The following is a 13400-nucleotide window of genomic DNA, read 5'->3' as shown; positions in this document are numbered from 1 at the left end:
TGGAAGGAGCAAAAGTGTGTATGTGATGGGTATAGACGTAGTAGTATAAGATAATCACCACTTTCCATGGCAGAATGTCAATACATGTTCAAAAGTAAAATTATATATATATATTTATATATATATATTTTTATATTACTTATTTATATTTATAAGGCAATGGCACCCCACTCCAGTACTCTTGCCTGGAAAATCCCACGGATGGAGGAGCCTGGTAGGCTGAAGTCATGGGGTCGCTGAGGGTTGGATATGACTAAGCGACTTCACTTTGACTTTTCACTTTCACGCATTGGAGAAGGAAATGGCAACCCACTCCAGTGTTCTTGCCTGGAGAATCCCAGGGACGGGGCATCCTGGTGGGCTGCTGTCCATGGCGTCGCACAGAGTCGGACATGACTGAAGTGACTTAGCAGAGCATAGCATACATTACATATATATATCAAGGATGAATAGAGATAGGCAGAGGATTGTTGGTTTCTAAACATTACAGAACTACCTGATTTTTAAATTAGATATTTTCACCATATTAGATTTGACAAAGATTAAAAATACTGAGGATTCTCTATATTCTCTTTAACACTGGGTAACAGCACTGTTTAACATCTGTTGGTGGGATTGTAAACTGCTATAACTTTTGTGAAGGGCAACTTGACAAGATCTATTAATAATTAAATGGCAATTCCACTTGACCAAGAAATTCCATTTTTAATTCTACAAGAATGCTGGCCCAGCTATGCAAATTATTTCTGTAAAAAGCTTACTGAATCACTGCTGTAACTAAGATAAACATCACATTGAACAAGTCTACTGGTGCCATTTTTCCAATAGCATTTACTCAGTTCATGTAAGTCTCTGTGTCACATTTTGGTAATTCTCATGATATTTCATCATTATTATTATATTTGTTATGGTGATCAGTGATCTCTGATGTCACTACTGTACCTGTTTTGGAGCACCACAAACTATGCCCATATACGACAACAAACTTAATCAACAAACACTGTCTATGTTCTGAGTGCTCCACTGACCACCCATTTCCCATCTCTCTCCCTTGCCTTGAAAAAGTGAAAGTGTTAGTTGCTCAGTCGTGTCCAATTCTTTGCAACCCCATGGACTGTAGCCTGCCAGGGTCCTCTGTCCATGGAATTTTCCAGGCAAGAATACTGGAGTGGGTTGTTATTTCCTTCTCCAGGGGATCTTTCCAACCCAGGAATCGAACCCAGGTCTCCTGCACTGCAGGCAGATTCTTTACTCTTTGAGCCACCAGGGAAGCCCCTCCCTCTGCCTGGGTCTCCCTATTCCCTGAAACACACAATATTGAAATTAAGCCAATTAATAACCCTAAAATCACCTTTGAGTGGTCTAGTGAAAAGAAGAGTCACACGTCTCTCATTTTAAACCAAAAGCTAGAAATGATTAAGCTCAGTGAGAGCTTAATCTCACTGGCATGTTGAAAGCTGAGACAGGTTAGGCCTCTTGGTGCCAGTTAACCCACGTTGTGAATGCAAAGGAAAAGTTCTTGAAGGAAATTAAAAGTGCTACTCCAGTGAACACATGAATGATAAGAAAGCAAAACCACCATATTACCACTGACATAAAGAAAGTTTTAGTGGTTGGATACAAGATCAAGCCAGCCACAACTTTCCTTTAAGCCAAAGCCTAATCCAGATCAACTCTCTGAAGGCTGAGAGAGGTGAGGAAGTTGCAGAAGAAAAGTTTAAAGTTACCAGTGGCTGGTTCATAAGGTTTAAGGAAAGAAGCCATCTCCACAACATCAAAGTGCAAGGTGAAGCAGCAAATGCTGAAGGAGAAGCGGCAGCAAGTTATCCAGAAGATCTAACTAAGATGATGAATGAAAGTAGCTACACTAAACAATAGATTTTCAAACAGATGCCATCTTTGACTTTCACAGAGAGGAGGAGAAAATGCCTGGCTTCAAAGCTTCAAAGGATAGACTGACTGACTCTCTTCTTTAGAGGATAATGCATCTGGTGACTTTACGTTGAAGCCAATGTTCATTTACCATTTCAAAAATCCTAGGGCCCTAAGAATTATGCTAAATCTCCTCTGCCTGAGATCTGTAAATGGAACAACAAAGCCTCAATGACAGCCCATCAGTTTACAACATGGTTTACTGGATATTTTCATACTGTTCATGGGGTAGATCATGGCATCTGGTCCCATCAGTTCATGGAAAATAGACAGGGAAACAATGGAAACAGTGAGAGACTTTATTTTGGAGCTCCAAAATCACTGCAGATGGTGACTGCAGCCATGAAATTAAAAGATGCTGGCTCCTTGGAAGAAAAGCTATGACCAACCTAGACAGCATATTAAAAAGCAGAGACATTGCTTTGCAAAACAAAGGTCTGTCTAGTCAAAGCTATGGTTTTTCCAGTAGTCATGTATGGATGTGAGAGTCGGACTATAATGAAAGCTGAGCACCAAAGAATTGATGCTTTTGAACTGTGGTGTTGGAGAAGACTCTTCAGAGGGTCCCTTAGACTGCAAGGAGATCCAACAAGTCCATCCTAAAGGAGATCAATCCTGAGTGTTCACTGGAAGGACTGATGTTGAAGCTGAAACTCCAATTCTTTGGCTACCTGATGCGAAGAGCTGACTCATTTGAAAAGACCCTGATGCGGGGAAAGATTGAAGGCAGGAGGAAAAGGGGATGACAGAGGATGAGATGGCTGGATGGCATCACCGATTCAGTCTGGGTAAACTCTAGGAGCTGGTGATGGACAGTGAGGCTTGGCGTGCTACAGTCCATGGGGTTGCAAAGAGTCGGAAACAACTGAGCGACTAAACTGAACCAAACCCTCAGAATGGGAAAAAATACTTGTGAATTAGATATCTAATGATGGCGTAGTATCCAGACTATATAAAGAACTTCTGTAACTCAACAAGAACAAAAAGACAAAAACCAAGGAGTTCCCTGGTACTCCAGCGGTTAGTACTTGGCTTTCACTGCCATGGCCTCAGTCAGTCAGGGAACTAACATCCCGTAAGCCATATGGTGCAGTCAAAAAAAAAGGACAAAAATCCAATTAAAAAATGGGCAAAGAACTTGAAGAAACGTTTCTCCAAGAAAGATATACAGCCAGGCAATAAAAACATCAAAAGGTGCTCAACACCATTCAGTTCAGTCCAGTCGCTCAGTCGTGTCCGATTCTTTGCGACCCCATGAAGTGCAGCACGCCAGGCCTCCCTGTCCATCACCAACTCCCGGAGTTCACTCAAACTCACGTCCATAGAGTCAGTGATGCCATCCAGCCATCTCATTCTCTGTCGCCCCCTTCTCCTCCTGCCCCCAATCCCTCCCAGCATCAGAGTCTTTTCCAATGAGTCAACTCTTTGCATGAGGTGGCCAAAGTATTAGAGTTTCAGCTTTAGCATCAGTCCTTCCAAAGAACACCCAGGACTGATCTCCTTTAGAATGGACTGGTTGGATCTCCTTGGAATCCAAGGGACTCTCAAGATACTTCTCCAGCACCACAGTTCAAAAGCATCAATTCTTCAGCGCTCAGCTTTCTTCACAGTCCAACTCTCACATCCATACATGACCACGGGAAAAACCATAGCCTTGACTAGACGGACCTTTGTGGGCAAAGTAATGTCTCTGCTTTTCAATATGCTATCTAGGTTGGTCATAACTTTTCTTCCAAGGAATAAGCGTCTTTTAATTTCATGGCTGCAATCACCATCTACAGTGATTTTGGAGCCCCCCCAAAATAAACACCATTAGGGAAATACAAATCAAAGCACAATGAAATCCCACTTTTATGCAAAATAATGTGGCTATAATACAAAAAACAAAAAAGAAATTGGAAAATAAGTATTGGTGAGAACGCGGAAAAACTGAAACCCAATATAATGTGAGTTAGAATGTAAAATGGCATAGCTGCTATAGAAAACCATTTGGCAGTTCCTCAAAAAGTTAATATAAAGTTACATATGACTCAGCAATTCCACTCTAGGATATATCCAAGAACTGAAAATAGGTGTTTAAATAAAAACTTACAGTGAATGTTCATAGCCACACTGTTCAAAACAGCCCAAAGGTGTAAACAACTCAAGTGTCCACCAACTAATGAATGGATAAACAAAATGCAGTATATCCACAGAATGGAATATTATATGGAGGAGCCTGGTGGGCTGCAGTCCATGGGGTCGCTAAGAGTCAGACACGACTGAGCAACTTCACCTTCACTTTTCACTTTCATGCATTGGAGAAGGAAATGGCAACCCACTCCAGTGTTCTTGCCTGGAGAATCCCAGGGACGGGGAGCCTGGTGGGCTGCCGTCTATGGGGTCGCACAGAGTGGGACACGACTGAAGTGACTTAGCAGCAGCAGAAGGAACAAAGTACTGGTAGATACTGCAGTGTGAGTGAACTTTGCAAATACTGTTTAGTGAAAGAAATCAGGCACAAAAGGCCACATATTGTATGATTCTATTTATATCTAGAATAGGCAAATATATAGAAAGCAGCTTAGTGGTTACCAGGGTGTGCTGGGAGGGGGGAAATGGGAAGTGATTGCTTAATGGGTATGGAGCTTCTTTTCGGGGTAACAAAAATGTTCTAGAACTAAATTGTGACAGTGGCTGCACAACAATGTGGATGTGCTAAAGGACACTGAATTATACACTTTAAAACAGGTAAAATAGCAAATTCTGTTATGAAAATTGTCTTTAACAAAAATAAAATTATATTCCATTTCCACATAAAATAGTACCTGAAGATATTTTTATGTCTTGAGCTTTTTTTCTCTTAAGAATAGGAGCAAAAAAGTCCCTAACATTAGCTTTGGAGTTTACAAAATACTTTGCCATGTGATCTTATATAATCTCCACAACACATGAGATAGACATTATGACCCCAATTTAGAGACAAGAAGAACTGAGTCTCAGAGAACTACAAAGTCAGATAGCCAGGAAGCAGGAGCATTGGCTAATCAAGTCAGACAGTCTGACTTAGAGTATTTACTGTTGCAAGGCAAACAGCTCCAACTTCTGATAAGCTTGAAAAAGGACAGGAGATGCCACTGTGTACATACATCTTGGAATTTTTCTTCTTCCAAAGTTAGTATTTTAAAGCAGCAAAAATATTCACTGTATCCAAGTTAATCAAAGTTTTAACAAAACCAATATAGATAATTATTGAATAAGAGAAGCATAAAGCAGGACATACAGATTTCCTCTTCCAATTTTCTAAAGATATGAGTTTAAGTTTCTCGGTACAAGATATGCTATAATGCTAGCGTGTCCTCTCACCAACACAGTTCAGCATAATGTTTACAGGGCATGGCACTAAGTAATGAGATGACTGTGCATTTCCTTATACAACTGGCCTCATTAATTTATAGTCACATTCCTATTAAGGATTAACTACTGAATGGCACATTAGTGGTTTTCTAACACTCTGATGAGTCCTATATATGTTCTTGAGAAAGTGGAGGGGTGAGGGTTACCAGCCCAAGCAGAGCATCCTCTCATTTTCTACATCAGGTTTTTTCTTAAGATACTGTTTTAAGTAAGGATGTGATTGCTTTTTTTAAAAAAATACATACAGAAAGACACTCCAGTATATATATGCATCTTTAATTCTTCAGAGATTTTCAAAAATCTCTGCAGATAAGCTAACATTATATAATCATTTCTAAATACAAGCACAGAAATGCAAAGTGGGTTCACTCGACATTTGACTTAAGATTTTTCTTAGTTTCTAGGTTCAATTAAACTACCCTGATAATCCCTATTTTATAGAATAGGTATTGTAAGCACACAAGGAGAAACAGGTGACTTATTTCACATGGTAGGGTGAAGCCCAACAGGGTCTAGACATCAAGCTCCACCCAGATGGCTCAGTCTGTTGGATGGTGCCTAGTTCAAAAAGCCTTGGTGTCACGCGGTCATTCCATGCACTATGACCTGAAGACACAGATGTCTCTACTTGAGGTACATGACAATACTTGAGGTGGCTATGTGCCAGTAATGTCTGGAACATGTGCCAGCTCAAAGGCAAAATTAGTCTCTCTTCCTCCTATGCTTCAGATTATCCTTTGGTTCCCCCGATAGAAAATCCTTTCCAGAAGCACAGTCAAAATTGTGAAACATGAAACAGAAGATCTGAATTCAAATCATGTCTCTATTGATTAGTTTCTCCTTCATGCCTGAACTCTCTGGGCCTCAGTTTGTTCACAGTATTTCCCTCAAGGGCTATTAGGAGGGTTAAATGAGATACTTTAGCAGTTCCCATCCTGTGGGCTATAGACCCCTGGGCATCTGGCCATATTATAAGAGGTCTGAAAAAGCACATACTAGAGAAAACGAATTATTTAGGGTTTAAGACTAAAAGCTCTGGAGTAAAACTGTCTGGATTCAAATAATGGTTTTACCACTGGAGCAGGTTACTTAGCCATTCTGTCTCAGTTCCTCATCTGTAATTGGAGGCAACAGTATTCATTGGATTACTGTGAGGATTAAATGGGGTATATATGTAAAATGCTTAGAACAGTGGCTAGCATAGTAAGAATTCAATAAATGTTAGCTATTACTGACATTTACTGAATTAGTAATTGCTATTACCTGAAAGAGATGGGAATACCAGACCACCTGATCTGCCTCTTGAGAAAGCTGTACGCAGGTCAGGAAACAACAGAACAGACATGGAACAACAGACTGGTTCCAAATAGGGAAAGGAGTACGTCAAGGCTGTGTATCATCACCCTGCTTATTTAACTTAGATGCAGAGTACATCATGAGAAACGCTGGGCTGGATGAAGCACAAGCTGGAATCAAGACTGCCAGGAGAATATCAATAACCTTAGTTATGCAGATGACACCACCCTTAACAGCAGAAAGTGAAGAACTAAAGAGCCTCTTGATGAAAGTGAAAGAGGAGAGTGAAAAAGTTGGCTTAAAGCTCAACATTCAGAAAACAAAGATCATGGTATCTGGCCCCATCTCTTCATGGCAAATAGTTGGAGAATAGTGGAAACAGTGGAACGGGAGAAGGGGACGACAGAGGATAAGATGGCTGAATGACATCACCGACTCAATGGACATGTGTTTGAGTAAACTCCGGGAGTTGGTGAAGGACAGAGAGGCCTGGCGTTCTGCAGTCCATGGGGTTGCAAAGAGTTGGACACAACTGAGTGACTGAACTGAACTGATTACTACTATATGTGTTTACATATTCTTTCAAAGTATAATTATCATCATGTGGATGCTTGCCAAGTTTATGTTAAAGAAGGGTTGTTATACTTGAAAAGGTTAAATACTTCTATGATAATAGTTATAAAAGAATTCAGTATACTACCTGCCATGTCCTCATCCAGAGTAGTTGCATTTGTGATTTCAACATTTTTTAATTTACTGAGGTTTACTCTGTGGCCTAACATATGGTCTATCGTGGAGAATGGGCTATGTGCACTTAAGAAGAACATGTATCCTGCTGTTGTTGAGTACAGTGTGCTGTGTATGTCTATTAGGTCTAACTGGTTTATAATGTTGTTCAAGTCCTCTGTTATCTGTTACTCTTCTATCTGGTTATTCTATCCATTATGGGAAGTTGGGTAATGAGCTCTACAACTATTACTATAGAACCATCTGTTTCTCCCTTCAATTCTGTTAATTCTTGCTTCATGGATCTGGGGACTCCTTTGTTAGGCTACATATATGTTTATAATTGTATCTTCTGGCTGCAGTGAACCTTTTATCAATATGTAATCACAGCAAATAGATGGGGAAAAAGTGGAAGGAGCAACAGATTTTATTTTCTTGGGCTCCAAGATCACTGTGGATGGTGACTGCAACATTGAAATTAAAAGATGCTTGCTCCTTGGAAAGAAAGCTATGACAAACCTAGACAGTGTGTTAAAAAGCAGAGACATCGCTTTGCCAACAAAGGTCTGTATAGTCAAAGCTATAGTTTTTCCAGTAGTCATGCATGGACATGAGAGTTGGACCATAAAGAAGGCTGAGTGCCAAAGAATTGATGTCTTTGAATTGTGGTTCTGGAGAAGACTCTTGAGAGTCCCTTGTACAGCAAGGAGATCAAACCAGTCAATCCTAAAGGAAATTAACCCTCAATATTCATTGGAAGGACTGATGCTGCAACTGAAGCTCCAATACTTGCCACCTGATGCAAACAGCTCACTCACTGGAAAAGACCCTGATGCTGGGAAAGACTGAAGGCAAAAGAAGAGGGCGGCAGAGGATAAAATTGTTAGATAGCATCACCAACTCAATGGACATGAATCTGAGCAAACTCTAGGAGAAAGTGAACGACAGGGAAGTCTGGTACATGCTGCAGTCCACGAAACTGCAAAGAGTTGAACATGATTTAGTGACTGAACAACAACGTCCTTCTTTATCTCATGTACCTTTTTTGATTTAAAAGTCTGTTGTCTGATATTTAGAACTAACACCCAAAAAAGATGTCCTTTTCATTATAGGGGACTGGAATGCAAAAGTAGGAAGTCAAGAAACACCTGGAGTAACAGGCAAATTTGGCCTTGGAATATGGAATGAAGCAGGGCAAAGACTAATAGAGTTTTGCCAAGAAAATGCACTGGTCATAACAAACACCCTCTTCCAACAACCCAAGAGAAGACTCTATACATGGACATCACCAAATGGTCAACACCGAAATCAGATTGATTATATTCTCTGCAGCCAAAGATGGAGAAGCTCTATACAGTCAGCAAAAACAAGACTGGGAGCTGACTGTGGCTCAGACCATGAACTCCTTATTGCCAAATTCAGACTTAAATTGAAGAAAGTAGGGAAAACCACTAGACCATTCAGGTATGACCTAAATCAAATCCCTTATGATTACACAGTGGAAATGAGAAATAGATTTAAGGGCCTAGATCTGATTGATAGAGTGCCTGATGAACTATGGAATGAGGTTCGTGACACTGTACAGGAGACAGGGATCAAGACCATTCCCACAGAAAAGAAATGCAAAAAAGCAAAATGGCTGTCTGGGGAGCCCTTACAAATAGCTGTGAAAAGAAGAGAAGTGAAAAGCAAAGGAGAAACGGAAAGATACAAGCATCTGAATGTAGAGTTCCAAAGAATAGCAAGAAGAGATAAGAAAGCCTTCTTCAGCGATCAAAGCAAAGAAATAGAGGAAAACAACAGAATGGGAAAGACTAGGGATCTCTTCAAGAAAATCAGAGATACCAAAGGAACATTTCATGCAAAGATGAGCTCAATAAAGGACAGAAATGGTATGGACCTAACAGAAGCAGAAGATATTAAGAAGAGATGGCAAGAATACACAGAAGAACTGTACAAAAAAGATCTTCACGACCCAGATAATCACAATGGTGTGATCACTGACCTAGAGCCAGACATCCTGGAATGTGAAGTCAAGTGGGCCTTAGAAAGCATCACTACGAACAAAGCTAGAAGAGGTGATGGAATTCCAGTTGAACTATTCCAAATCCTGAAAGATGATGCTGTGAAAGTGCTGCACTCACTATGCCAGCAAATTTGGAAAACTCAGCAGTGGCCACAGGACTGGAAAAGGTCAGCTTTCATTCCAATCCCAAAGAAAGGCAATGCCAAAGAATGTTCAAACTACCGCACAATTGCACTCATCTCACACGCTAGTAAAGGAATGCTCAAAATTCTCCAAGCCAGACTTCAGCAATACATGAACCGTGAACTTCCAGATGTTCAAGCTGGTTTTAGAAAAGGCAGAGGAACCAGAGATCAAATTGCCAACATCCGCTGGATCATGGAAAAAGCAAGAGAGTTCCAGAAAAACATCTATTTCTGCTTTATTGACTATGCCAAAGCCTTTGACTGTGTGGATCACAATAAACTGTGGAAAATTCTGAAAGAGATGGAAATACCAGACCACCTGATCCGCCTCTTGAGAAATCTGTATGCAGGTCAGGAAGCAACAGTTAGAACTGGACATGGAACAACAGACTGGTTCCAAATAGGAAAAGGAGTTCGTCAAGGCTGTATATTGTCACCCTGTTTATTTAACTTATATGCAGAGTACATCATGAGAAACGTTGGACTGGAAGAAACACAAAATGGAATCAAGATTGCCGGGAGAAATATCAATAACCTCAGATATGCAGATGACACCACCCTTATGGCAGAAAGTGAAGACGAACTCAAAAGCCTCTTGATGAAAGTGAAAGTAGAGAGCGAAAAAGTTGGTTTAAAGCTCAACGTTCAGAAAACGAAGATCATGGCATCCGGTCCCATCAATTCATGGGAAATAGATGGGGAAACAGTGGAAACAATGTCAGACTTTATTTTTCTGGGCTCCAAAATCACTACAGATGGTGACTGCAGCCATGAAGACGCTTACTCCTTGGAAGGAAAGTTACGACCAACTTAGATAGCATATTCAAAAGCAGAGACATTACTTTGCCAACAAAGGTTCGTCTAGTCAAGGCTATGGTTTTTCCTGTGGTCATGTATAGATGTGAGAGTTGGACTGTGAAGGCTGAGCGCCAAAGAATTGATGCTTTTGAACTGTGGTGTTGGAGAAGACTCTTCAGAGTCCCTTGGACTGCAAGGAGATCCAACTAGTCCATTCTGAAGGAGATCAGCCCTGGGATTTCTTTGGAAGGAATGATGCTAAAGCTGAAACTCCAGTACTTTGGCCACCTCATGCGAAGAGTTGACTCATTGGAAAAGACTCTGATGCTGGGAGGGATTGGGGGCAGGAGGAGAAGGGGACGACAGAAGATGAGATGGCTGGATGGCATCGCTGACTCGATGGACATGAGTCTCAGTGAACTCCGGGAGTTGGTGATGGACAGGGAGGCCTGGCGTGCTGCGATTTATGGGGTCGCAAAGAATCGGACATGACTGAGCGACTGATCTGATCTGATCTGATCTGTCTGATATTCAAGAGCCACCAGCTCTTTCTCGGTTATCATTTGCATGAAATATCTTTTTCCATCCTTTTATCTCGTTTCTTTGTATCTAGAGTATCTTGCAGACAGTATATGGATGGATAACGTGTTTTCTTAAATCAATCTGACAATCAGCCTTTTTAAAGGAGAATTTAATTCACTTAAAGTAATTACTAATAAGCAAGCATTTATTTCTGCCATTTAGCTATATGTTTTGTACGTTTTTGTTCCTCATTTCCTCTATTAGTACTTTATAGGTCTCTCTAACTCTGACCCTGCCTTCTCATCACCTGCTACATTGCGTCCCCACTATCATTGCCTTTTTAAAATATTAATCTAAAGATTCACTGGAGACCTACTCTTTCTAACCTAGTTGAATAGCTCCTAATGAACAGTTCCTTCATGAATTTATCCTACAGTGTTAAAAGGACCTACCTTTTTTGGCCATGAAAGTAGGTTCAGGTGCTAGCCCAGTTTTCACCATCTGAATCACTTGTCCCTTAAAGGCACATTCACCACACACTATTCATACACAGTTTATTATTATTATTGATTCCTTGCCTACATGAGGCCTGGGTTAGGCTGGACTCTAGAATACTTAAGAAGAGTCTCTTGATGACTGGCAAGCAAAGAAATGAGCAAAGTGGCTTACATTGTAGGAGCGGGGATGTCTCTGTTTCCACTGCACCAGGAGCAGCTGGGCCACCACCAAGGTAGCGATAAGGATGAGGACCATTTCAGCATGCATGGCTTCGTGGCCGCGATGCTTGGCATGCATGCGTGCGTGCTCGATCCTGAAAGCCAAACAGATGCAGTGAGCTAGGTCAGGGATGGTGTGGTGATAAAGGGTCAGTGCTTTCCAGGGATACCCACTGGTCTATAGCTCAGAACACACTGTTTTAAAAAATAATAAACATTTTTATTTTTGGCTGCACATGGGCTTTGTTGCTGCACGTGGGCTTTCCTTAGTTGCGGTGAGTGGGGGCTACTCTCCAGTTGCAATGTGCAGGCTTCAGCAGCTGTGGCACACAGGCTTAGTTATTCCAAGGTATGTGGAATCTTCTCAGACCAGGGATCAAACCTGTGTCTCCTGCGATGGCAGGCAGATTCTTAACCACTGGACCATGAAGGATGTCCAGAACATACTCTTAAACTACACAAATTAGGGGCTAGAAAGACACATGCCTTAGAAGACAGGAATTCTGAGATAGAACAGGGGTTCTAGGGGCTCCAGTCACCAAGGTTATGTATGGGGTTACAGGTTGGTGCCCTGCTCCCTACCCCCAATGGTAGAAACAGTGGATTCCTTTCCATTTTGGTCCTATTTCAACCTGTCACTGGAAGGAGAAAAGTGACCCAGAGAGAAGGTCACAGCCATAAAGGCTCATACTCTTATTCAATGATATTTATGACACCAATAAAGGAATAATATTGCAAATGTGTGCTAATTTGAGGGTTAAAGTCTTGCTTTATTTGTCCTACCCTCTCTGTCAGGATCAGAGATCCTTAAGACTAAAGCCTGAAAAATGTGAACTGCTTCAGCTTTATATTACTCCAACAGTGACTTCACTATCAGTATCCAGAGGTAAATAGTCTCTTCAAGGGCTCAGGAGAGAAAACCTAGAAACTCTTATTTAATCCAAGGCTGGCATTCTCTTGTCTTAAGGACTGGCAGAAAGTGATTCCCTTGGCCAATACAGGCAAAGAGCTTCCTCTGAGAACAGCAAAGTCAATCCTACCATTCTGTGTCAGAGTCAGCTAAGGGACAGGAATAAAGGAATTAGAAAACTGAATACAAATATAACCTATGCTCTGAAGTTTTGGTGCAAGTTCTCCATGGTGGTGACGGTGGGGGTTTAGTCGCTCTGTTGTGTCCAACTCTTTGCAATCCCATGGACTGTAGCCTGCCAGGCTTCTCTGTCCATAGGATTCTCCTGGCAAGGACACTGGAGTGGGTTGCCATTTCCATCTCCAGCAAGTTCTCCATACCCAAGGGTATCAGGGAGAAAGGGAAAGGACAACATAAATGGTATGTATCTTCATGGAATCCCCAAGGGCAATGAGAGACTAAACAAGAAGAAACAGTGGGATGCATTATAAACAGATAAATCATAAAGAAATATAGCAAAAAGTTAGTTGTAGATTCTAGTTGGTAGATACAAGGGTGTTCAGTGTACAAATCTTTCAACTTTTCTGTATCTGAGATTTTTCATAATATAATAAAATGTTAAGTTGGAAGATTTAGTAGGCAACCAAATGTCAGCCAGCCAGGCAGCCACAGTACTTAAGGGTTCATCTTACATAAATTTTTATCCTAGGTGGGAAAATCTGACAAAATATATTAATACGGGGAGGAGTCAGAAACTTAGGTTCAGAAACACCTAAGTGGTCTTAGCCAAGAAAATGTACATCTCTTCACCACAATTTCTTCATCTATCAAAAGGAGTCCATACCTTTTCTGCCTCCCTCATAGGATTGTTTATTTGTTGCCCAAACTAAAAG

At 41.0% G+C, this 13400-nt stretch overlaps 1 protein-coding gene across 4 annotated transcripts in view; it reads right to left on the bottom strand.

Annotated features, from left to right (window-relative positions):
* The window catches only part of RNF121 (ring finger protein 121), an 84080-nt gene that overhangs the window by 35449 nt on the left and 35231 nt on the right, over positions 1-13400 (bottom strand). For all 4 annotated transcript variants that reach the window (NM_001102245.1, XM_059874944.1, XM_005216204.4 and 1 more), the window contains 1 exon segment: positions 11551-11692. In NM_001102245.1, the coding sequence (NP_001095715.1) occupies positions 11551-11692 (142 nt within the window).

The sequence above is a fragment of the Bos taurus genome, chromosome 15, assembly GCF_002263795.3.
Source record: "Bos taurus isolate L1 Dominette 01449 registration number 42190680 breed Hereford chromosome 15, ARS-UCD2.0, whole genome shotgun sequence".
Lineage (NCBI taxonomy): Eukaryota > Metazoa > Chordata > Mammalia > Artiodactyla > Bovidae > Bos > Bos taurus.
Note: the sequence above shows the minus strand (reverse complement) of the source record. Positions and strands in the feature narration are given on the sequence as shown.